This window comes from Hyperolius riggenbachi, chromosome 7 (genome assembly GCF_040937935.1).
Source record: "Hyperolius riggenbachi isolate aHypRig1 chromosome 7, aHypRig1.pri, whole genome shotgun sequence".
Classification (NCBI taxonomy): domain Eukaryota; kingdom Metazoa; phylum Chordata; class Amphibia; order Anura; family Hyperoliidae; genus Hyperolius; species Hyperolius riggenbachi.
The window spans coordinates 266204930-266228033 of NC_090652.1; the positions used below are offsets into that span (position 1 = coordinate 266204930).

At 44.7% G+C, this 23104-nt stretch overlaps 1 protein-coding gene across 3 annotated transcripts in view; it reads right to left on the reverse strand.

Moving 5' to 3' along the window:
- PLA2R1 (phospholipase A2 receptor 1) overlaps positions 1-23104 on the reverse strand; it is a 143885-nt gene that overhangs the window by 95089 nt on the left and 25692 nt on the right. For all 3 annotated transcript variants that reach the window (XR_011022833.1, XM_068245646.1, XM_068245645.1), the window contains exons 5-8: positions 19831-19878; positions 17064-17207; positions 5824-6012; positions 2220-2380 (exon numbers count right to left, since the gene is read on the reverse strand). Coding sequence is in view for 2 of the 3 variants with exons in the window: in XM_068245646.1 (XP_068101747.1) it covers positions 2220-2380; positions 5824-6012; positions 17064-17207; positions 19831-19878 (542 nt within the window). In the remaining variant the exon portion in view is untranslated. The remainder of the gene's footprint in view (positions 1-2219; positions 2381-5823; positions 6013-17063; positions 17208-19830; positions 19879-23104) is intronic.

Genomic DNA, 23104 nt, shown 5'->3' on the forward strand with positions numbered 1-23104 from the left:
GGTGGAGGGCTTGCTATGGGGGAGGGCAAGGGGGGACATATGTCCCTGTGTGCAGCAATGTGAGGGTGCTCAGCCCAATCTCTGCACCCCCACGTGCATGAGAGGCAGCTCGCTGGCTGCCTGAAGTGTCCCCTCACTCTGCAAAGGAGTACAGAAGCGTTAACAGCAGCAGAAAAAGTGGGGCACATCTGATTACACCTTCATGTGCTTTCAATTTGACCGTAATCGAAATTACAAATCGAATCGCAGTTTTGACTTGGATTCGATTACAAGTTCCGAATTGCGCGTTGTATCCATAATTATGACTTGAAATTAAGCCCCCCTACGTGTTAGAGACACCAAATTTGCAGGGTATGTTAAGGAGGACAGGGGGGAAACAAGGGGAAAAAAATAGCTGAAAGCTTGAGCTGAATAACAGTACATACACAGCGTACAGGAGAGCTACGCTGTGTGTGGGCTTGTAGTAATTGCACTCGGAATGATAGTGTACTAATTACACTATCGTTTCAAGCTCAGTTACTACAAGCCCACACACAGCGTAGCTCTCCTGCGCATTGTGTACTATAAGACCCTGTTCACATGGCACGCGTTCCCATCTGCGTTTTGGGAACGTGTTCGGGAGGCAGACACGCACGACATCAGACAGCGCATAGTCTGCACTGTCTGATGTTCACACTGCATGCGTTCCGGACCAGTGCGGTCCGGGAACGCATGCTGCATGCATTTTTTGCAGAAACGCGCGTCTGACCCATTTACTTCAATGAATGGGATCAGCCACGCAACGCATACAAATACGGATGGCGTGCATTCGTATGCGTTGCGTTCAGGATGGCAACAATTAGAGGACGGCAAGAGGCGGTGCCCCTCCCCAAATGTCCCCCTCCTCAAATGCACCCTCTCCACCTTCCTAGATGCATGGCGCCGCTTCACTCACCGGCTCTCAGCATTCCAGCAATGGTATCTCCATCCACCCCATCCAGCATTCTGTATCCATGGCTACAGCAGTGCCTCATGTGGCCTGTTATCAGAGGCGTAGTTAAGCACCTATGGACCCTGGTGCAAGTTTTACATGGGGCCCCCCAAGCACTCTTTATATGACAATTGATACGGCACACCAAAACCTGCCAAGGACAACCACAGTGTCAGAGGTGCAAGCAGTGGATGGGTAACAGTTTGTTAATGATTACCACTATTTAAAGCATCTATACAAGTGGTTATTACCCGCACAGGATAAATAGAGAGCTAATACTGTGGTCTCTGGCCCAAGGGCCTCGATGCGGTTGCAACCTCTGCACCTCTTATTGCTAAGCCCCTGCCTGTTATGTGCTGCCGGGTCACATGAGACACTGCTATAATCAGAGAGGAGGCAGGACTACACGTGTGGCTGGTGATCCCATCACTAATTTGCTGAGAACAGGTGAGTGATACAATGCCGGTGCAGCAAATACCTGGCCTTCTTTGGGATCTGATGCTGCAGGCCAGTAGGGAGGAGGTGTTGACCTGACAGTAGCAGAGGGAGGTAAGCGCAGTGCCAGTTCCTGCAGTGCACAGCCCTCTGTTTTCAAAGTGTTCCTGAGCCCAAGTACAGTTTAGTTTGCACCAGGTGTATTTCTTGACCTCAACACTACACAATTTTCTGCTACCTGCAAGCTATGACAGACATATTGTACAAAACAGAGTCATGGCCACAGGCTGAAGTGCCAGAGATCTAGTGAGAAGGCTAGACAGATCTGATGGGGCAAAAAAAAAATAAAAAAAAAAATAAAAAAGATTACAGCGTGGACTTAACTGAATTAAAGTTAAACCGAACTCTTGCACAGGACAGAAGGAAAATATAGAAAAATGCACCCTGTATATATTTAGAGAGACGAGCCTGTCTAATAACCCCTCATCTGTGACTAATTACCACTGTAATTTGATCTTTCAGCTGTGTCAGCTGGCTGCCTCGGCAGAGCATCTAATTTATAAACACAGGATGTTAACCCTATTTCTGCTTCCATGAAAGCAGAAAGTAGACACACTGCAGATTTATTGCAGGATTTGTACTAGTTGTAATAAAGAAATGTTTTTCATTAAATGTTATGCTGTTGTCTGTCTTTTAGAGCAGAGAGAAAGTTCTGAGTTCAGGTCTGCTGTAATGAGCTTTATCCATTATGTAATCAGTTCACTAGTCATTTGACCAGGAACGGCTGAAAACACACACACAAGAGAGCTCTTACCGCTGCTTGTGCTGACACACACTGGACACTAAGGCTTAGGTCAATGGTGGGTTCATGTCTCGACCAGCTCGTGAAGGTCACATCTGAGCCATCTGACCACTGGAACATAACTGGACCTTTATCTCTGCTGCTCATTCCAATCCAGGCCTCACTTATGTTCTCTACAGCAGTCCAGGACAGAATAGGGAACAACAATTGTAACTGATATCATTGCAATCTTACTTCAAAAGTTATCAACTACAACCCTTAAGGGGCCCATCAGAGGCGTCCCAGCCACCAGGCAAGGACAAACGGTGGCCTGGAGTGCCGGGTGGGGGAGGGGCGCCGCCACGGGGGGAAGTGCCCACCTTCCCCCGCCAGACTGTGCGACCCCTGTGGTGAACTGGCTGCGGCGTCTAATAGACGCCGCGCCAGTTCATCCCTGCAGCCCGCAACGCACTGCTCCACCCTGCATAGTCTTCCGGCAGGCAGAGCAGGGCTATGGGAAGATGGCGTCCAAAGCCCTGTACTGGAGACTATTTGTGTCTCCAGTACAGGGCTTCGGGCGCCATCTTCCCGTAGCCCTGCTCTGCCTGTCAGCGCGGGACTTTCGGAGGCTGGATGCGCCGCTACAGTAAGATCATTGGGGGAGCTGCACCCAGGGAGAGGAGTCTTCTGCAGGTGAGTAAATGCTTTTCTTTATACAGGTAATTATACATTTTTTAGTGAAACGCTGCCCTCATTAGGATAATTTTCTGGAGAACACTGGCCACATACGATTATTTTCTGGTGAACGCTGGCCACATACGATTATTTTCTGGTGAACGCTGGCCACATACGATTATTTTCTGGTGAACGCTGGCCACATACGATTATTTTCTGGTGAACGCTGGCCACATTAAGATTATTTCCTAGTGAACGCTGGCCACATTATGATTATTTTCTGGTGAACGCTGGCCACATTACGATTATTTCCTAGTGATTGCTGGCCACATTATGATTATTTTCTGGTGAACGCTGGCCACATTACGATTTTTTCCTAGTGAACGCTGGCCACATTATGATTATTTTCTGGTGAACGCTGGCCACATTACAATTATTTTCTGGTGAACGCTGGCCACATTACGATTATTTTCTGGTGACCGCTGGTCACATTACGATTATTTTCTGGTGAATGCTGGCCACATTACGATTATTTACTAGTGAACGCTGGCCACATTACGATTATTTCCTAGTGAACGCTGGCCACATTACGATTATTTTCTGGTGAACGCTGGCCACATTACGATTATTTCCTAGTGAATGCTAGCCACATTACTATTATTTCCTAGTGAACGCTGGCCACATTACGGTTATTTCCTAGTGAACGCTGGCCACATTACGATTATTTTCTGGTGAACGCTGGCCACATTATGATTATTTTCTGGTGAATGCTGGCCACATTACGATTATTTTATGGTGAACGCTGCCCACATTACGATTATTTTATGGCAAATCATTGCTGCATTATGATTATTTTCTGGTGAAAGATTGCCGCATTACTTTTATCTTATGGTGAAACATTGCTGCGTTGCGATTATTTTCATCAGGAGGCATAGGGGGGCGCCACAGGTTTTCTTGCCTGGAGTGGCAAAATGGCTAGAGACTCTCCTAAGGCCCATACACTGGTTGTTTTTAGCCATCGATCGACAGCCGATTCGACCGCCCCGATCGAATCGGCCAGCAATCAATGCAGCAGAAAGCATGATCAACCAGCTGATCGATCGATTTCAATTTGCTCGATCGGTCCGGATGGTAAGTCTAGGTGGAGCTGTTGCTGGCAGCCGATAGATGGCCCATAGAGTTGCATTGGATTGAATGGTGCAATAATGCATTTCGATTTTTGATTTTCAATAGATTTTATTCTGAAATCTATTCAAAATATGTTCCTAGTGTGTGTATGTGTGTGTATGTGTGTATGTCTTTTTTTTTTTCCATAAAAAATTTTATTTGGGTAATATTTTGGTGTGGGAAATAAACAGTTAATTTTTAATGTTATTATATGTGTAAATTGTAATGTAAAAAATATGTAGATGTAGTTTTACTATTTGTCCACAAGATGGCCACCTTCAGGTTTTTTTTCTTCCCCTTGTGCTTCTCGCTACAAGGGGGATGCGGAAATTTTGACGTGCAGAAAGACTGAAGCCTCTTGTAAGCGCGCTTCGGTTTTTCTGCTGGGGACACGGATCGGTGATCGGGAACCATGTTCCCGTTCACTGATCCCAGGGCTACTGGGGGACAACACGGGGGCGCCCGCAATCGCGCACGGGAGTGCGCCGAAACACGGCACTGCAGCAGAGCAGCCGCCCAGACGTGAGCTTCACGTCCAGGCGGCAGAAATGGTTAAAATCGCCGGCGCTAAAAAAAAAAAAAACGCAAAACACTCTAGATGTGAACGAGCCCTGAGGCCCTGTTCACAGTGGTCAGTTGCCTTGCAGAATTATGTCCTTTTCACAGTTCTGCGTTGTACTTCGTTGATCACGCTATTCTAACTTGCTACATGCAGGCTTTGTTTTAAAGGACAACTGTAGCGGGAGGTATGTAGAGGCTGCCATATGTACAGTATTTCCTTTTAAGCAATACCAGTTGACTGGCTGTCCTGCAGATCCTCTGCCTCTAATACTTTTAGCTGTAGAACCTGAACAAGCATGCAGCAGATCAGGTGTTTCTGACGTTATTGTCAAATCTGACAAGATGGACTGCATGCTTGTTTCTGGTGTTATTAAAATATTACTGCAGCCAAATAGATCAGCAGGGCTGCCAGGCAACTGGTATTGTTTAAGAGGAAATTTAATATGGCAGCCTCCATATTCTTCTCACTACAGTTGTCCTTTAAAGTCTATGTCCAGTCTCCATTGCAGTTCACAGTCATTATGACACATTATAACGTGTGTGTTATGCAACTGACCACTGTGAACCTAGCCTGAAAGTTCCCCCCAAAAATTGCTTGGGTCTATAAACCGAGACGTTTATAATATATCCTACACCATTACAGTTTCTGAAAAATTAATCAGAATTTTCCACCACAGCCAATCGAAAATATATATTATTATTATTATTTATATAGCGCCGACATCTTCCGCAGCGCTGTACAGAGTATATTGTCTTGTCACTTTGAGGGGCTCACAATCTAATCCCTACCATAGTCCTATGTCTATGCATGTATAGTGTAGTGTATGTATCGTAGTCTAGGGCCAATTTAGGGGGAAGCCAATTAACTTATCTGTATGTTATTTGGATATGGGGGGAAACCGGAGCACCCGGAGGAAACCCACACAGACACGGGGAGAACATACAAACTCCTTGCAGATGTTGACCTGGCTGGGATTTGAACCGGGGACCAGCATTGGAAGGCAAGAGCGCTAACCACTACGCCACCATGCTGCGTCTGTTATATATAAAAAAAAAAAATAGGAAATTTGATAATATTTCTAGATTGAAAAAATGTAAACAATTAATTATTCTACACAACAATTCTTTTTATCAATAAAATGGTAAAATTGAATGTTTTTTTGTATCATGTGTGGCCACCTTTAGATACATTTATTAGATGTTCTGATTGTAAACACGGTGTATATGAACCCACCTTGGTGCAGAAGATGCAGCAGCACCTCAGTATGTGCCAATGAGTGGACCTGTATTAATTCCCCTCCATTGGCCCTGCAGGCATTGGAAGCTTGAGTCCAGTTCAGCTGCTCTCTGTTGAGTTTATAGCAATGGCGGTTGAATGGATACCAAGTTTCTTCACAGACTATTGGGTAGTATTTCCAGTTTTCTTTCATAACAGTGGGGAAAACATGTTATTAATGTCATGTTAATTCAGGACAAATCTAAGCATAATTATTTTTAAGGTTGCATTCATACCACGCGTAACTCAATGCACATTAGAGCCTATATGCAATTAACTTTTTCTCCTGAGTTTTCTACTAAGAAATTTTTTTCAAACTTGTCAGTAAAAGAGCATTAAAAAGAGGAACTCCAGTGAAAATAATGTAATAAAAAAAGTGCTTCATTTTTACCATAATTATGTATAAATGATTTAGTCAGTGTTTGCTCATTGTAAAATCTTTCCTCTCCCAGATTCACATTCTGACATGTATTACATGGTGACATTGTTACTGTGGGCATGTTATGTAGCTGTTTCTAGCTGTTCTGGCTGTTAGACAGCTCTAAACAGCCATTTCCTGTCTGTGAACATTGTTACATTGTGGCAGTTTGCCAGGAGTACCGTGGTATTCAGAGCCTCTAGTGGGAGTGGTTTCAGCACAAAATCAGTCACACAGCGCCCCCTGATGGTCTGTTTGTGAAAATCATTCTATTTCTCATGTAAAAGGGGGTATCAGCTACTGATTGGGATAAAGTTCAATTCTTGGTTGGAGTTTCTCTTTAAATCACCAGCAAGCAAGAAAATACTTGATGAAATAATGTAAAGCTCTGATACTTACCCGGGGCTTCCTCCCGCCCCATAAACTCGTCTAAGTCCCGCGCCGTCCTCCTGCAGTCTGCCGTTCAGCCGCGGTGAGCCCCGGTAACAGGCTCAGTGACGTCAGTCCGGGACTACTGCGCATCCGCGGGAGGTCTGCATGTGTGCGCAGTAGACCCAGACCCGCATCAACATAGCCTGTTACCGGTACTCAAATCAAATCAAAGATAGCTTTATTGGCATGACCAAGATTCATTACAGATATTGCCAAAGCAAGGGGAAAAGGGGGACATGGAAGGGGGTGGGGTAGGGGGACAAGGGCTAAGCAGTCTGTGGTACTCACCGGCCGCGGCTGAACGGCAGACTGTGGGAGGACGGTGTGGGATTTACATTAGTTCATCTCTGAGTCTCTTTAAAATTTGATAGTACTTTGACACCCATTTTTTGGGGGGGTTATTTTTCAGTTGCAAAGTACTAAAAAGTTATTATAAATAGAAGATGAAAAAATTATCTCCTAGGAGAAAACTCAGGACAAACATTCATTGCATTTGGGTCTAAGGCCCTTATTCCGTTCAGTTTTTCTCTCAGGTGAAATTCTCCCACCTTCTCAATAAAATGCATTTTACCGTAAGTCACAGGCAACCAAGGAAATACCCAGAATAATAAAGGGCCTTATTCAATTCACTTTTCTCCTAAGTTTACGCCTATGAGATCATTTTAATCTTCAGTTTAAAATAACTTACCAAAACGTAGGTGAACAAGTAATATCAACATTATTCGGAGTATTTTCTTGCTTGCCGGCAGCTTAAAAGTGCTGAAAGGTTATTTTAAAAAGTAGATGAAAAATTGATTTCTAGGACAATGTTTCTCAAACCTGTCCTTGTGACTCCTAACAGTGCATGTTTTGCAGGCAACCGCTCTTATGCACAGGTAGGGTATTTAGTCTCATCTAAGTGCATTCCATGTAGCTGTGACACTAATTACCCCACCTGTGCATAGAAGAGGTTGCCAGCAAAACATGCACTGTTGGGGAGTCACGAGGTTTGAGAAAAACTATCCTAGGAGAAAGCTTAGGAGAAAAAGTGCATTGATTTAGGCCCATAATGTGTGTTGTAACATGCGCATGGGCCCTTATGCAATTCACTTTTTCTTTTGCGTTTTTTTCCTAGGTGATGTTTTCACACTTTGTCATAAAATGCCCTCTACGCCACCAGCAAGCAATAAAATACTCGAAATAATGTTAATAGAACTTTCTAATCTACTTTTTGGTGTGGGGAAATCCTTGTCCCCCACCCCGGTGGTATCTTCCTGTGGTCGCACTCTATAGATAATGCGATTATGCGAATACGTGAAATTTCTTCCTCCCAACAGAGATGAGATCACAGAGGGATGTTACATATGTCATAAACATTTCACGGACTTTGAAATCAACTGGTAACAAATAAAAAATGATAATGTTTGTAATATTGTAGATATCATCATGTTTTTATAGATTTTTTTTTTTAAACCTGTTAATACTTGAGTTTGTGACCATTAATGGTAATTAGACACATGAAATGATTGTAGAACGAGATATATTTTAATACAATTATAAGTTGATGACTTGTACCACCAGTCTTAGCTAGGAGAGTCATTGACTTCTGCTTGCCCTACACTTGTATGGGGAGAGCATTGGTACACACTAACAAATCACTTTTACAGCACATCTAATGTGAGTAAAAAGAAAAAAGTTAGATACATAACTCAGTAGTTGGAAGACTTCACAGAAGACTTACAGCCCACTATTCCGAGCTCTCAGCCATTGATGAGCACATCTGGACTGGCCATGCGCAATTAAAGTGAACCAAGCACCATTTTTAGCACCCAGTGCATCTTAATAGCTCATTAAAAATGCATGCTGGACTTCCGGTTCCGGCGCCCGCGAGGTGGATGTAGGAGGCTAGAGCTCCGAGAAGCCGCGCTCCACAGAGGCCGTTTTTGCAGCACAGAGCCCGCTGACACAGCCTGCGACACCAGCGGACACCCAGGTGACCCCCCACATACCCCCAAAATCACGTATGGAGCGATACTTAACGCGCTCCGAGAGGAAGAATCGCGGGGAACAGGGCGCGGAAACATCCAAGATGGCGGGCGGTAAGACTAGCAAAAAGCTTGCTAAAGCTGCAGGGGACACAGACTCTCAGTCCCAATACCAGAGCTCGGAGGCAGACTCAGGAGACGAATCCGTAGGAGACACTGGGCACAGACCACAGCTGCACATTGACTACAGGCGTCTGGCTGAAGAGGTGGGCAGAGCTTTGATGCCGGACATACAGGCCACGATCCAGGATACTATCAAGAAATCTCTGCAGGGCATCAAGCAGGAACTGCAGCAGCACAATAAGAGACTTAGAGAAGCAGAACAACGTGTCAGTAATTGCGAAGATGACCTGGCCAAAGCTAAAGATCGGATTGACTCTCTAGAAAAAGACAACTCTATCTCACATGCCAGAATAGAGGATCTGGAGAATCGATCTCGGCGGAAAAACATTAGGCTCGTAGGCCTCTCAGAAGACATCCCAGCTAGTCAGTTGATGGAGATTTGCTCCAAGGATCTCCCAGCTGTCCTGGGCATTGAATCCCCTTTAAAAGTCGAGAGAGCACACAGAGTGGGCCCGCTGAAAGCCAAAAAGAACCGTACTCTACCTAGAATGGTTATGATACGTTATCTTGATTTCGCGGACAAGGCCAGGTTAATGACAGCCTACAGAGCACAAGACCACACGCTGGAATTGCATAATTCATCTGTACGACTCTTCAACGACTACTCAGCAGAAATATCCAAGAGGAGACAAGCTTATGTTCCCATCTGCAATACTTTGGCAAGCAGAGGATTCAAATTTATGCTGCTGTATCCGGCTACACTTCGCATCACAGATGCAGAGGGCAACCAGACTAACTTTTTCTCACCAAAGGAAGCACAACAATTTATCCAATCAGCTACATGTCCGGCCGGATCTTCGCCAGCCTCGCGCCGAGTGTCTTCCCCTCATGTTGCGGGAGATGACGATACCTGAGTCTGCTATACCAAGCATTTGATATAAGGCTTTTGCTCCCTTTTTTTCTCAAATTTATGGCCTGTGTGGGAGCTGGCTATGTCGGAGTTTTGAAGGAGGAGATGAGCCACCTCAGGGGAAGAAGTGAAGTCCCATCACGGGAAATGTGTTGGTTTGTTTCCCTAATCTGGTTATTGTTATTACTTGCTTTACAATTAGCTTTCCCTGGTTTAAAGGGGAATTTTCTTAAGGGAAAAGGGTCTGTGGGTGGGAACGAGTCACTTTGGGGTAAAGGAAAATTGATATTTGATAATTATATCTCTATTTTTGGTTTTGTGTCTTGCTCATTCTGCCATAGAGGTCCTGTCACAATATGCGAATAGTATCATGGAATGTAAAGGGACTTCAATCTCCAGGAAAGCGCTCTAGAATTTTGAACCATCTTAAGAAATTGAGTCCTGATATTTGCTTTTTACAGGAGACGCACTTGGAACAACATCAGTTCAATTATATGAAGAAAAAATGGGTAGGACAAGTATACGGAGCTTCGGCCTATCACAAAAAGGCGGGAGCTTTAATCCTGATTCACAAACGTTTGCAATCAGAAGTACAAGCATATGAGGCTGACCAATACGGCAGATGGGTATCTATTACACTGACCCTGGCGGGTGATTCATTTGTCCTGTGGAATGTTTATGCTCCCAATGAAAATCAGAGCTTCTTTGACAGTTTACTCTCCAAGCTCTCTAAAGTTGCTTCCTCGAATCTTGTAGTGGGAGGAGATATGAACTCTGTGGTAGACGTGATTGAAGACAGATCCAGTAGGGGGGGCCAGACCAAAGCACATGACAAAAGACTCTCAGTCCTATTAGAAGCCACCAATCTTATAGACTCCTGGAGATTTCTAAATCCATCTCTCCAAGAGTATACCTATTACTCACACAGACACAAAACTCATTCTCGCATAGACCTTTTAATGATTAGAGCAAACCTCTTAACAAGATTGCAAACTGCAACTATTGAGGACATGGTTATATCGGACCACGCGCCCATTACCTTAGACCTACTAGATATGACCCCACGCGGAACTGATATAATCTGGAAGTTTCCAGCCAAATTGTATCAGGATGAAAATTTTACTAGTATGATGAAAAGCTGGTGGCTTGAATTCACGGGGGACAACTCTCAACACATTGATGATCCCCTTTTATTTTGGGAAACATCAAAAGTGGTGATTAGAGGTAAAATTATCTCCTACCTGAAAGCTAAAAGGACTGAAACAAACAAACAATATACAAATGCAGTAAAGATGGTTAGAGACGCATATAAAATTTATAGAGCTGATCCTTCAGAGAACAACCGTAGAGCTTGGATCAAGAGTAAACTCAATGGAGACACATGGTTCAGAGTAAGGGAAGAACTGAATATGCCTTATAATAACCTTTATTTCTATAAACATGGAGACAAAATAGGCAGATTATTAGCTTCTTTAGCTAAAAATAATTTTTACCAACAGGAAACCTACAATAGTTAAAGATAAACAGGGGACCTTGACACACCACCCATCTAAGGTATGTGAACGTTTTGCTGAGTACTACAGGGAGCTATATTCCTCACAGTCTACGTCACGTACAGATCTAAATGCTTTCTTAGACCGTCTTAGTTTTAAAATTTTAAAACAAGAGGAGTGTGAAGCTTTAAATGAGGATGTCACTCTGCCAGAAGTCAATGCAGCCATTACTTCACTAGCTTTAGGTAAAGCCCCAGGCCCTGATGGTCTCTCGTCCGAATACTTTAAAATACTAAAATCTGACATATCCCCGACCCTAGTTCGAGTCTATAATAAAATTCTCCAAACAGGGAAGTACCCATCTACAGGTCATCTAGCCCACATCAAGCTCATACCAAAAGAGGGCAGGGATCCTCACCAGGTTGGTTCTTTTCGTCCCATATCATTAATTGATCTTGATGTTAAACTCCTTTCTAAAATATTGGCAAACAGATTAGCAGTGATCATGCCACGACTGATACACCCAAATCAAGTTGGGTTCACCAAGGGTAGAGCAGCAGTGGCAAATATTCGCAGATTAATTACGGTAATGGAGCAGATCAGGGCCTATCCGACAACACATCGATCAGCTGCTCTCCTGAGTATTGATGCCGAAAAGGCGTTTGATCAGGTGGAGTGGGATTGGCTCTTCGGGGTACTCACACGCCAAGGCTTCCAGGGGCAATTTATCAACGCAATCAAAGCCATGTATGCAAACCCAAGGGCTCAAATCTCTTTGCCAGGATTTCTATCTAGGCCAATAGACTTGAAAAGAGGAACAAGACAGGGGTGCCCCTTGTCGCCCCTTCTTTTTAACTTAGCGTTAGAACCTCTGGCAGTGTTACTTAGAAAACGGCTTGGTGGTATCCACATTGGGGAAGTAAAAGTCCAGCAGGCGCTATTTGCAGACGATATTTTGCTGTTCTTATCTGACCCACTTACTCAGGTCCCTATAGTACTACACACAATTGAAGAAGTGGGTAAATTTTCAGGTTTTACAATAAACAAATTAAAAAGTGAGCTTTTGCCTCTATCGTCAAGGGCGGATAGCGCTTCTTGGGCTTCCCTGGGAGTTAAATTGACGACTACTACTATAAAATACCTGGGAATTACCTTTTCTAGAGACCCCTCCCAACTGTACAATTTGAACTTCACACCTTTAATAAGAAGCATAAAAGCTCAAATAGAGAAATGGCAAAATTTACCTCTGGGCTTTGCTGGTAGAGTTGCATTGATCAAAATGGTATCTATGGGGAGGCTTCTGTATCCTTTACAGACAGTCCCCCTCCTCTTAAAACATAGGGATGTATCGCTGCTTAACTCACTTTGGTCCAAATTCATTTGGCGTGCACGAAAACCTAGAGTATCAAGGTCTAAATTGGCTCTTCCAAAAATATTGGGAGGTCTTAAGCTTCCTTCCATTAGAGAATATAATTTGGCGTCCCTCTTGCGGCATGTCCATGACTGGGTTACAGGAAATGAAGCCTACTCAAATACGAAGCTGGAAAGTGAGCAAGCACTCCCATGGTCACTCAGTGGCCTTTTACATGCACAATATAAAAACTTGCCCCCACGCCTGAACCAAAACGCCGTTTTCAGAGACACGATCGCAACATGGAAGGCAGTTCGGAAAAAATGTTCACTGCCATTTAAAATATCTAAATACCTCCCACTTTGGGGCAACCCCAACTTTCCTGTTAGTACTCAGCAGAAAGATTTTGCGCGTTGGGAGGAAAGGGGCTTAAAAAACTTGGGCAACATGTTCGATATCCAGAATGGGAAATGGCTATCCTTTCGAGACCTAAGGGAGAAATTTGGGTTACCCCCAAGTGACTTTCTGCCCTATGCTCAAGTACGCTCTATGGTTTCACATAACCTTTGCTCACCAAACATTATTATGACTCCCACAAAATTTGACACAATCTTGAAACCTGGGAGCTCTGCTCGCACATTGGCAGAATTTTACCAAGTCCTCAGGGATTTAGATAGTAAAACTATTGCTGACAAAGCCATGAGTAAATGGGAAGATATACTCCAGGAAGACGATGTGGGGGGAAAAATTTTAGAAGGAAACATGGTTGTTAGAAGGGTTATCAAAGATGAAAAACGGAGATCGTCCCACCTCCTATTTATACATAGAGGCAAATTTGCTTTTAACATTAAATATAAAAATCCTCCTACTCACTATAATCCTTGGTGCCCTAAGTGCAAACTAAGAGACGCAGATCTTTTTCATTGCATGTGGGAATATCCTAGCATTCAGAATTTTTAGGACAAAGTCATCAGGTATGCTAACAAGATATGTAAGAAAAGAATATTGAAATCTAATCTTTTGTTATTGTTTAACTACTTAAGTCCTGCCTCTGGTGAACCCTTGGTTGCCCCCTCAGCCTTATACCATATTATTTTAATAGCGGCACGCCGAGCTATACTATGTAAATGGCTTGACTCAACTCCTCCAGATATCAAGTTAATACAACAGGAACTCTCTTATATCTTCTCAATGGAACGATTAAATACCCTTCAGGCAAAAGAACAACGAACAAAGTCATTTTTTAAAACCTGGAAGAACTTTATTCTTCATCAGTTTACACCACAACAGATTGAGGCTCTTATGAGAGACTTTATGTACACTTCTTGGTATTGCTTGGAGGACATTGGAGAAACTCTAGGTGCTTTGAAAGTACCTACTAGACGCTAAATTCCCAACTTAATCGGATATAGAATACGGGAGAATTACCCTAAAAAGTGACTCGTGGAGGGTGGGACGAGGGGGGAGGAATTTCGGGGGGGGGGGGGGGGGTAATAAGGGGTTAAAGGGAGGTTGAAAACAGAAAATTGTATAGTTTGTCTCATCTGTATCTTGCTAATATTGCTAAATGTTGTTTTCTATATTCCACTATGAGCAAACTCAATAAAAAAGTTTTTTAAAAAAAAAATGCATGCTGACAATGTGGTTCATTAATTGTAAAAAAAATAAATTGTACCTTTTCTTTTACATGTAACAGTTTAGCAGAGGCTTTTATTACCCTACTTCCGAGGCCTGCCCAACTGCAGAAAATTCAGGCAGAAAAGAACTGATGTAATTATTTTATTGCACACATTAGCAGAAAGCAAACCAAAGCTTCCTTCAGCAGGGAGGTGGGGAGATTGACACTGTGCTTTAAAGAGTTTAGAGAAGTCACAGTCTTCACACCTGCTATCTTCACACCTGCCTCTGGATAAATAAATGCAGCAAGTAGGGGAGGGGTGACATGGCAGTCCATGTAGTTATTAGAAACCAGAAGAAACTGCAGGAACCAGAAAAAAACTGCAGGAACAAAAAGTGGTGCTTGGTTCTCTTTAACAGCTTGAGGACCACAAGCTTACACCACCCTAGTGATCAGGCCATTTTTTACAATTCAACACACTGCCATGTGCAGCCATACAACTTAGCACAAAAATGTATCTTGCCCCCTTTTCTTGCCACTAACAGAGCTTTCTGTTAGTGGCATCTGATTACTGCTCCAATGTTTTTTTTTTTTAATTATTATTAATTTAAATGTTCTTTTTTTAAAAAATAAAAATGTCATTTTTTTTCTTCCCCCTCCCGAGAGCCAATCAGTGTGATCTGCATCAGCCTATGAGAGCGATCACTTATTGAGCCACTCGAGGGGACAGCTCAGTGACAGAGCTGTCCCCTGAACAGCGCTGCAGGAGATCGCAGGGATGTACTGTACATGCAAATAATGACTCTTTTTTTCTCTTTTACAGCCTGTCAGCCGTGATAGCGGCTGGCAGACTGAACACGGAGCTCTGCTCCGTGTCTCGGCAGGGACCTATTGCGCATGCCCAGTAGATTGAAGCCACTGATGCACAGATTTTTTTTGCACCGTGCATAAGCGCTGTGTTCTGTTGGGCATGTTCAGGCCTTACTTGCACTTGCACATGACCAGTCCAAATGAGCTCATCCATAGCCAACAACCAGAAGAAGTTTGATGACTCACACAAGTCAAACAGATATAGGGGGACCCTGTGCTGGGTGGAGGGATGTAGGAGGATTTGGGAGGCCTCTGGACAATTCAGAAGCTTCCCACTACTGAGGTATCTAACTTTTCTTCCCTCACTTAAGGCACCTAGTTAGGATCTCTTGCAGCACAAACTCACAAAGCATCAGGCCGTCATCCTCACAAAGGCCTCAATTCACTAAAGGGTGCTAAGTGTTAGCACGTCAGTGAAAAGTCACTTAGGACGCGAAAATGGCTGCTTCATGCGCTAATATGTACGCAAGCGTTTGTGCACGCAAAGGTTAGCGCTGCGTGGTGCGCGCAAAACGTTGCACCGTTCGCACGCAAAACAGCCTGAAAAGCTATTTTACACGTGAACGGTGCGACGTTTCGAGCGCACCGGTGCAACATTTTGGGGCGCACCAACTTAACGCACGATCAGTAACAGCTTTGGTCGTGCAAACTACTTAGCATTCTAGTTTGCACGTCCATGCTAGCTGTGTTAGAACCTTTTGTGAATCGAGCCCAAAGAGTTAAGTCTACCCCCCCCCCCCCCACACACACACACACACCTTCTTGCAGTCAGAACAGCATGGTGCCGGCAGCAGCCTTGCCAACAGTGGCCTGTAGCCAGATTTGTACAACTGGATTCTCAGCTGTAAAAGGCTTGTTCAATGTGGTAATTCACATTCTCTGATTACTACTTTGATGAAATACTGAGATCTGTGCTTAGTCTGGGATTTCAAATTAAAATGCTGGCAAACAGCAATATCCAGTTGCAAGGTGTGAACCATTTACCTGCCAGAGAATTTGTAATTCTGTTAATCCAATTCACACCCCTGACATACTGCACACCCAAAACCTGACTTCACCTGATGTTACCTGCATCAGATTACTGTTCAATTCATGCTAGAAAAAAAGAAACTCCTTGACAAAGAATGACAAAATCATTCAATTCCATTTCAAATTTTATAGACTGACAAAATAAATGCCCACCCAAGTTTCATGTTTTGAACGTTCTGATAGGATCAAATCCAGGGCTGGATTTATTGTAAGGCACTGTAGTCACATGTCTACAGGCGCCTGATGATGAAAAGGTGGCTCACTCTCCTCCCTGAGCGCCTCCCTCCCTCCTTCCCTATGCAGAGTCCTGATGAGAGTGTAAATGGGAGGTTACTTACTCTCCCCTTCTCTATGCATTCCACTGGCGAGAGCTCCCGTTAGTCAGGGGCACCTCTAGCTACTTAATCCTGAGGTTCTTCTAGCTACCTAATACCTGGGGGCACCTCTAGCTACTTAATCCTGAGGTTCTTCTAGCTACCTAATACCTGGGGGCACCTCTAGCTACTTAATCCTGAGGTTCTTCTAGCTACCTAATACTTGGGGGCACCTCTAGCTGCTTAATATTGAGGGTACTTCTGGCTATCTAATGCTAAGGGGCACCTGTAGTTACCTATGACGGGCAAGGGAAGTAAGGGAGAAGTGATAGCTGGGACAGCCAGCAGACTTCTGGTGTGGTTTGGTGGGGGTTTGTAGGTCCATGGAGGGTGAAGTCTAAGGTAGCAGGACATCTTTGTCTATAGGCTCCTGTGAGGTAAATCTGGGCCTTATCAAATCCATATGCCTCCAGGTTCCTTTTTCGATCCTTGGTTAACATTTGTGTTTAGTCACTATTGCTAAAACCAACAAATTCTATAGGCCCAGTTTCTTCAATTTTGGCAAATTGTGTTAATATTTCTTCCTGTAAGGTTCTTTTCTGTGTTGCTACTCTCCACATTCAATAAAGAATCATTCAACAAGAGAAAGACAGCAAAGCGTGCTTTATTAACTCACCGAAGCTGTCAAACTGTCGTGGTGTGAGACGTTTTTTACAAGCATATGGCTTGCTGATCTCACATCTACTCGTAGACCAAGTATGATTTGCTCGTATGTTATAGAATCCACACTGCTGCTCCCCAATGGGGTAGAGGTTCCAAACTATAAATTCAGAAAAGAAAAAAGATAGAAAAGTAAAAATCTTTATCGCTACAAAGGCCAATATTTATACACAAATCATTATAGTGCCCTTGAATACAAAAAAGAAAATATAACTGGAGCCTGCTTATATACTTTTTTTTTTTAGTTAGGCCTATTTCTACCATTGACTTTAAAGAGAACCCGGGACTGCTTTAAAAAAAAAAAAAACACAAACAAAAAAAACACATACTACCTGCTCCACGTCGCCTCCCGGATGCCTCTGTGACGCTCCACGTCACGCTGCGTGGCCCCGTTCACCGGCAGACGAGTCTAAGATGGCCACAACCCAGAAGTACTTCCTGGGTCATGACTTAGCTGCCGGTTGGAGGAGGCGGGGAACTGAGGTGAGGAGGCGGGGGAGCGATACGGGGGAGGCAATGCGGGGGAGGCGGGGGAGCTCTTGATTGATGGCTGGCATGTAAATAGGAGCCTAGCAACAAGGAGATTGTTGCTAGCCTGTTGCTATTTTAAAGGGGGCACAGCAGAGCCTGGGGGGATTGGCGGCGGCAGCAGATGGACACAGAGGCATGTCATTGGGCAGAGAACATGTCTCTGTGTCCTATAATCTATAATGTAAAGCCACCTTGGGTACTCTTTAAATCAACCAGAAATTACACTTATCCGGCATCAGCCAATCCCCGTTGGTGCTGGATAATGGGGGTTTATCAGTATTGAGCTTCAGTTTATAGCTGATCTATGCTTTTTGCCTGTCACATACTATTGTATTCCACAGGCACATATGTATACTGCTACTCACTGATATATTACATTACTGACTGTAGGTTGCCAGACAGATCTGCCTCAACATTCTTCCAAATGTTTTAGGCCTCTTGCGCACTGCAAATTGCAAATCCGATTCCCATTTGTGATTCTGATTTTCCTTGGATGCTATCAACAAAAGAAGAAAAATGCAGAACCCCCCCCCCCCCCCCCCCCCCCCCCGCAGAATGCAGTACCGATTAAAAATTGCACATTGGAATTGCATGTAAAATTGCATCAAATCGGAGTTGCATGTAGTGTACAAGAGGCCTAACTTAAGTTGAAGAGAAATCGAGAGCCCAATATGGTGTAGTATGTCAAAATTGATTGGATAAATGAAACAGTGAGATGGTAATACTCACAAACACGGGTTACCACCTAGGTAACCACTCATTAGGCAGGTGAGGAGATTAGACCTCACCTGCCTAATGAAGTGGGCTGTTGCCTGAAGAAGTGGGCTGTGCCCACGAAACGCGTTGCATCTTTGGGGTATTTTCAATAAATGTGTATATCTATATATTTACAGTCCTTGGTGTCTGCTTTAACGGAGGCGAGTCCACCACTTCCTCCCAGCAATTTTTTAAAAATTTTATGTACTTTTATCCTTCTGGCGCCTCTGTTCACCTACCAATATATAAGAGACCTAACGTAGATAAAATAAAAAGAGACAAGTCTGATGCTGGGAATACTCGATACGTTTTTTCAGGCAGATTTCTGATCGATTTTCTGATCTATTTCCATTCACTTCTATGAGAAAATCGATCAGAAAAACGATAGGGGACCTGTCTGAAATTATCTCTCGAGCCATCTGTCTGCCAAAATAACTCATGGTGTGTTCCCAGCATTAGAACAGTGACAGTGGAAGGTAGCAAGATGCAGTCTGTACTGTAGGCAAAGAAACACTTCCTCAAAGCTTTGCCAAAAGTAGTGTTGCTGCTGAAACAGGGACATGCCAAAGGACACGTTTTTGTGGCTCGAGGAGCTCATACAGCCACAGAAGGTATATACCAGGCTTTCTCAACCAGGGTTCCTTTAGTACTCTGCAGGGGTTCCTTGGCATTTCCCCCCTTTGTGGGGAAAGTATAATAGAGCACATAACTTTGGGTAGGAGTAACCACCTGCAACAATTGCAGCTTATGTTGAGTTGGTTGTGGTCTCAGAACCAGAGGTAGAATAAGACAGTGGCAGACCTTTGTTGCCATTACTAGGTCATGAAAGCACCAGTGGTGATGATAACTGAGGGAAGGGAACAGTAAGATGGAAAACAGGGATAGAACCCAAAAAGTGAGGGAGAGTTGTAAGATGGAGAAGGAAGAGGGGGAGGTAAAGGTGGTGATGAGGAAAAGAAGAGAGGACATGGGGGTGGAGAAAGGAAGAGAAGGAGGGAGAGAGAAGAGGAGAAGGGGAAAGAGAGGTGAAGGAAGGGAAGGAGAGAGGGATGAATGAAGGGAGGAGGAGAGGGGTGAAGGAAGGGGGGAGGAAGGGAAGGGGAGAGGGGTGAAGGAAGGGGGGAGGAAGGGAAGGGGAGGGGGGTGAAGGAAGGGAAAGGGAGAGAGGTGAAGGAAAGGAAGGAAAGAGGGTGGAGGAAGGGAATGGGAGAGGGGTGGAGGAAGGGAAGGCGAGAGGGGTGAAGCAAGGTAAGGGGAGAGGGGTGAAGGAAGGGAAAGAGAGAAAGGGGAAGAGAAGGGGATAGAGGGAAGGGTGGAGGGGGATGGGGACGCTGAAGGGAAGGGGAAGGGACAGGAACATGAGGAGAAAGGGGCAGCAGGGGAGAAATGGGAAAGGAAGGGAAAAAGATTGAGAATGAACAGAGAATGAATCATACCTGACTGAATTACATCTCTTGCTTTTGAACGCCAGAGGGGTCCAATCACTGAAAATATAAAAAAAAAAAAAGAAAAAAAACCCAAAAGTTAATTAAATGAAAGTCAGGACAGACCCTTAAATGTATACTGTATATTAGCATATGACCCCACCCTCCCAGTGATGTTTAGTTATGCAGCCTTCTTGTGAGAGAACGCGGAAAAGCCGCTGCGTGTGTTACTGAGGAGGCGGCTGATTCCGCGTCCAATGTGGCAGTTTGCACGCGGAAGCGTGCAGAACGCGGAAAAGCCGCCGCATGCAACAACAGTAAGGCGGCTGGTTCCGCGTCCAGCGCGGCGGTTTGCATGCGGCAGCGTGTGTCTGGTGTGGCTGAGTCTGTTAGTGCACACAGGCTTAGGAATACACGCGAGCGCGCTGAGAGGCAGAATTCTTATGCTGGGCAGGAAGAGTCAGCTGATCACGCCGATCAGCTGACTCCAGAGCAGGATACTATTGGTTGAGCAATTAGGGGTGGTGCTGGAGAGCACTACTCCATATATAGTTACTGCTGGCCAGTTGCAAGTTGTCTGCCGTTGCGAACACTACGTGGAAGCACTCAGACCTTAGTCAGATCCTACAGTGTGTTTGAACCAGGAGGACCTGGGAATTCACACTGAGCCAGATTACTTGAACTGTTATTCTGTTTATACTCCAGACTAGTTCCAGGGTGCTGAGACCACGGACCTCGCACCCAGACTAGGGAATTGTATTATCATTTGTATTGCTCCAGACTAGTTCCAGGGTGCTGAGACCACGGACCTCGCACCCAGACTAGGGAACTGTATTATCATTTGTGTTATACTCCAGACTAGTTCCAGGGTGCTGAGACCACGGACCTCGCGCCCAGACTAGGGAACTGTATTATCATTTGTGTTATACTCCAGACTAGTTCCAGGGTGCTGAGACCACGGACCTCGCACCCAGACTAGGCATTGTTTGATATCTGTTATGACTTATTGCTTTTCTGACCATTCCTCTGTCTTTCGATTCGGTACCTCGCATATCTGATATTCCGTTGCCAGACCCTGCTTGCCTTGGATACCGAATCAGCCTTCTGTCTTTGTACTTTATCTGTCAGTGTGTTACCGACCAGGCGTGCCCGACCTTGAGAGCTATCTCCCCTCTTAAGAGATAGTCTCCAGATCAGAGAGTGACATCCACCTTCAGGTGTCACTCACTCTATGGCCCTTCCTGTCTCCAGCCTGACTCCACCCCTTGGAGAGTCTCAGGCTGCTGGAAGGTTCCTGTGCTCTCAGAGCAGTGTTCCTTTACTGCCTATATCATCTGCCCAGCAGGTGCATTACTCAAAGTACTACTGTTACACCAAACACTTTCATATCCTTAGGTGTCCAGAGGTTAGTAATATATCTGTATTATCGGTGATTCTGCAGATCATCAATAATCAGGTATATATCTGCATTCTTGGTGATACTGCAGATCACCAATAATCAGATTCTCTCTGTGTGCTGACACCAATCGTTACACTTCTCTCCCCAGTGCACTCTGGGAGACAAAGTGTTGTTTCTATCACTTTGGAACACACAACATTCCACAGTGATGCTCTTTCTCCTGGTAAAGATGTTGCCAGCTGTGATACATTTTAAGAATTGAAATCAGGGTAAGGACAGATTTTGTAATAGGCAAATACTGACTAAATAGTTTATAAATTAACAATGTAAAAAAGAATAAGTCATTTTAATAAGTTATATTCAGTAAAGTTTCTCTTTAAATTTTAATAACTTCTTAGACTCCCTTTGTAGTAGGACTCTGTGTACATTCCCCCCACAAATAGACGGGTGTATTCTGTCCAATGCCTGAAACCTCACATTGGTTTCACTTTATGTTGTGATGTTGATATTATTATTATTTTGTTGTTGTTATTAACCACTTCGGGACCGGCCGCCTAACCCCCCTTAAGGACCAGGGCATTTTGCGGTGGAGGGGGGTGCACGCGTTTGGGGGGGGGTCGGGCGGCCGGATCCCGTCTGTGGTGTGCTGGGCTGTGTGTCCCCCATGGAGGCAGGTGTCCCCCCTGTAGCTGGAAGCAATCCCTCACCTTCCAGGCTCCAGCAATGAGCCGCAGAAGCCACCTCTTCTCCAGCCGGCATCTCCGCTCCAAATGACGCTCAGGTCGGGTCGCGGCTTGATGACGTCATCAAGCCGGGACCCGGCGCTGACGTCAGACGGAGCGGAGATGCCGGCCAGAGCAGAGGGGGGGCGAGCCGATCGTCGCTGGAACAGCAGGGAGGTGAGTGGATCCTCTTCTTTTCCCCCCTGCCGCTGCTGCTGTCAAAGTGATCACTACGATCCGACGGCGATCGTAGTGATCACGTGATCAGCAGCCATACGCGATGGCTGCTGATCACTCGGGGGAGATGCCAGCTGTCATATGACAGCTTAAACTCCCCCTTCGGGTGCGCACGATCACGTCGGGAGCGGTTCTTTAGCGCGGACGTTGAATGAACGTCCGGTCAAAAGGGTACCACCACCTGCCGGACGTTGATTCAACCTACGGCGGTCCCCAATAGGTTAAAGACTTTATGTTTAATACATTTTTAGGTTTTAAGCAGAACTTAAAAAAACAAAAAAATTAAGAATTTCACTTACCTGGTGCTTCTCCCAGCCCCCTGCAGCCGACCTTTGCCTACGCAGCCACTCACTGATGCTATCGCCCCCCCCCCCCCCCCCCCTTCGGCTTACTTTCACTTTGCACAGTTCCAGTGCACATGGCTGCGAGTGTCCTCATTTATGCTCCCGTAGTAAAGATTTTCTCAAACTGCACCTGTGCAGGATGCTCCTGGCTACAGGAAAGAATACTAGGATATGTGTGGCCAGGGCGCAGTGGGGGTTCACTTAGAAGTCGGCTTCCACTGCGTGAAGAAAAGTGAGCGTGGCGGGGAAACGGAGGATCAGTCCAGGACATCGGAAGCACAGGTCAGCTGCAGGGGGCTGGCAGAAGCCCCAGGTAAGTGAAACTTTTTTTTTTTTGTTTATTTCAGTTCCGCTTTAACACATTTAACAGAAAACATAATAAAAATAAATTAAAAAGAGAAAAATAAATTCACATTGACAAAGCATAAAACATGTACAGCATGTGCAAGTTATGTACAACATTTACATCAATTATTTTATTTAAAGGGGCACTAGGGTGAAAAATTGTAAAATTTAAAATAGGGCAAACCATAGACAAATAAGAAGTACATTTTTCCAGAGTAAAATGAGCCATAAATTACTTT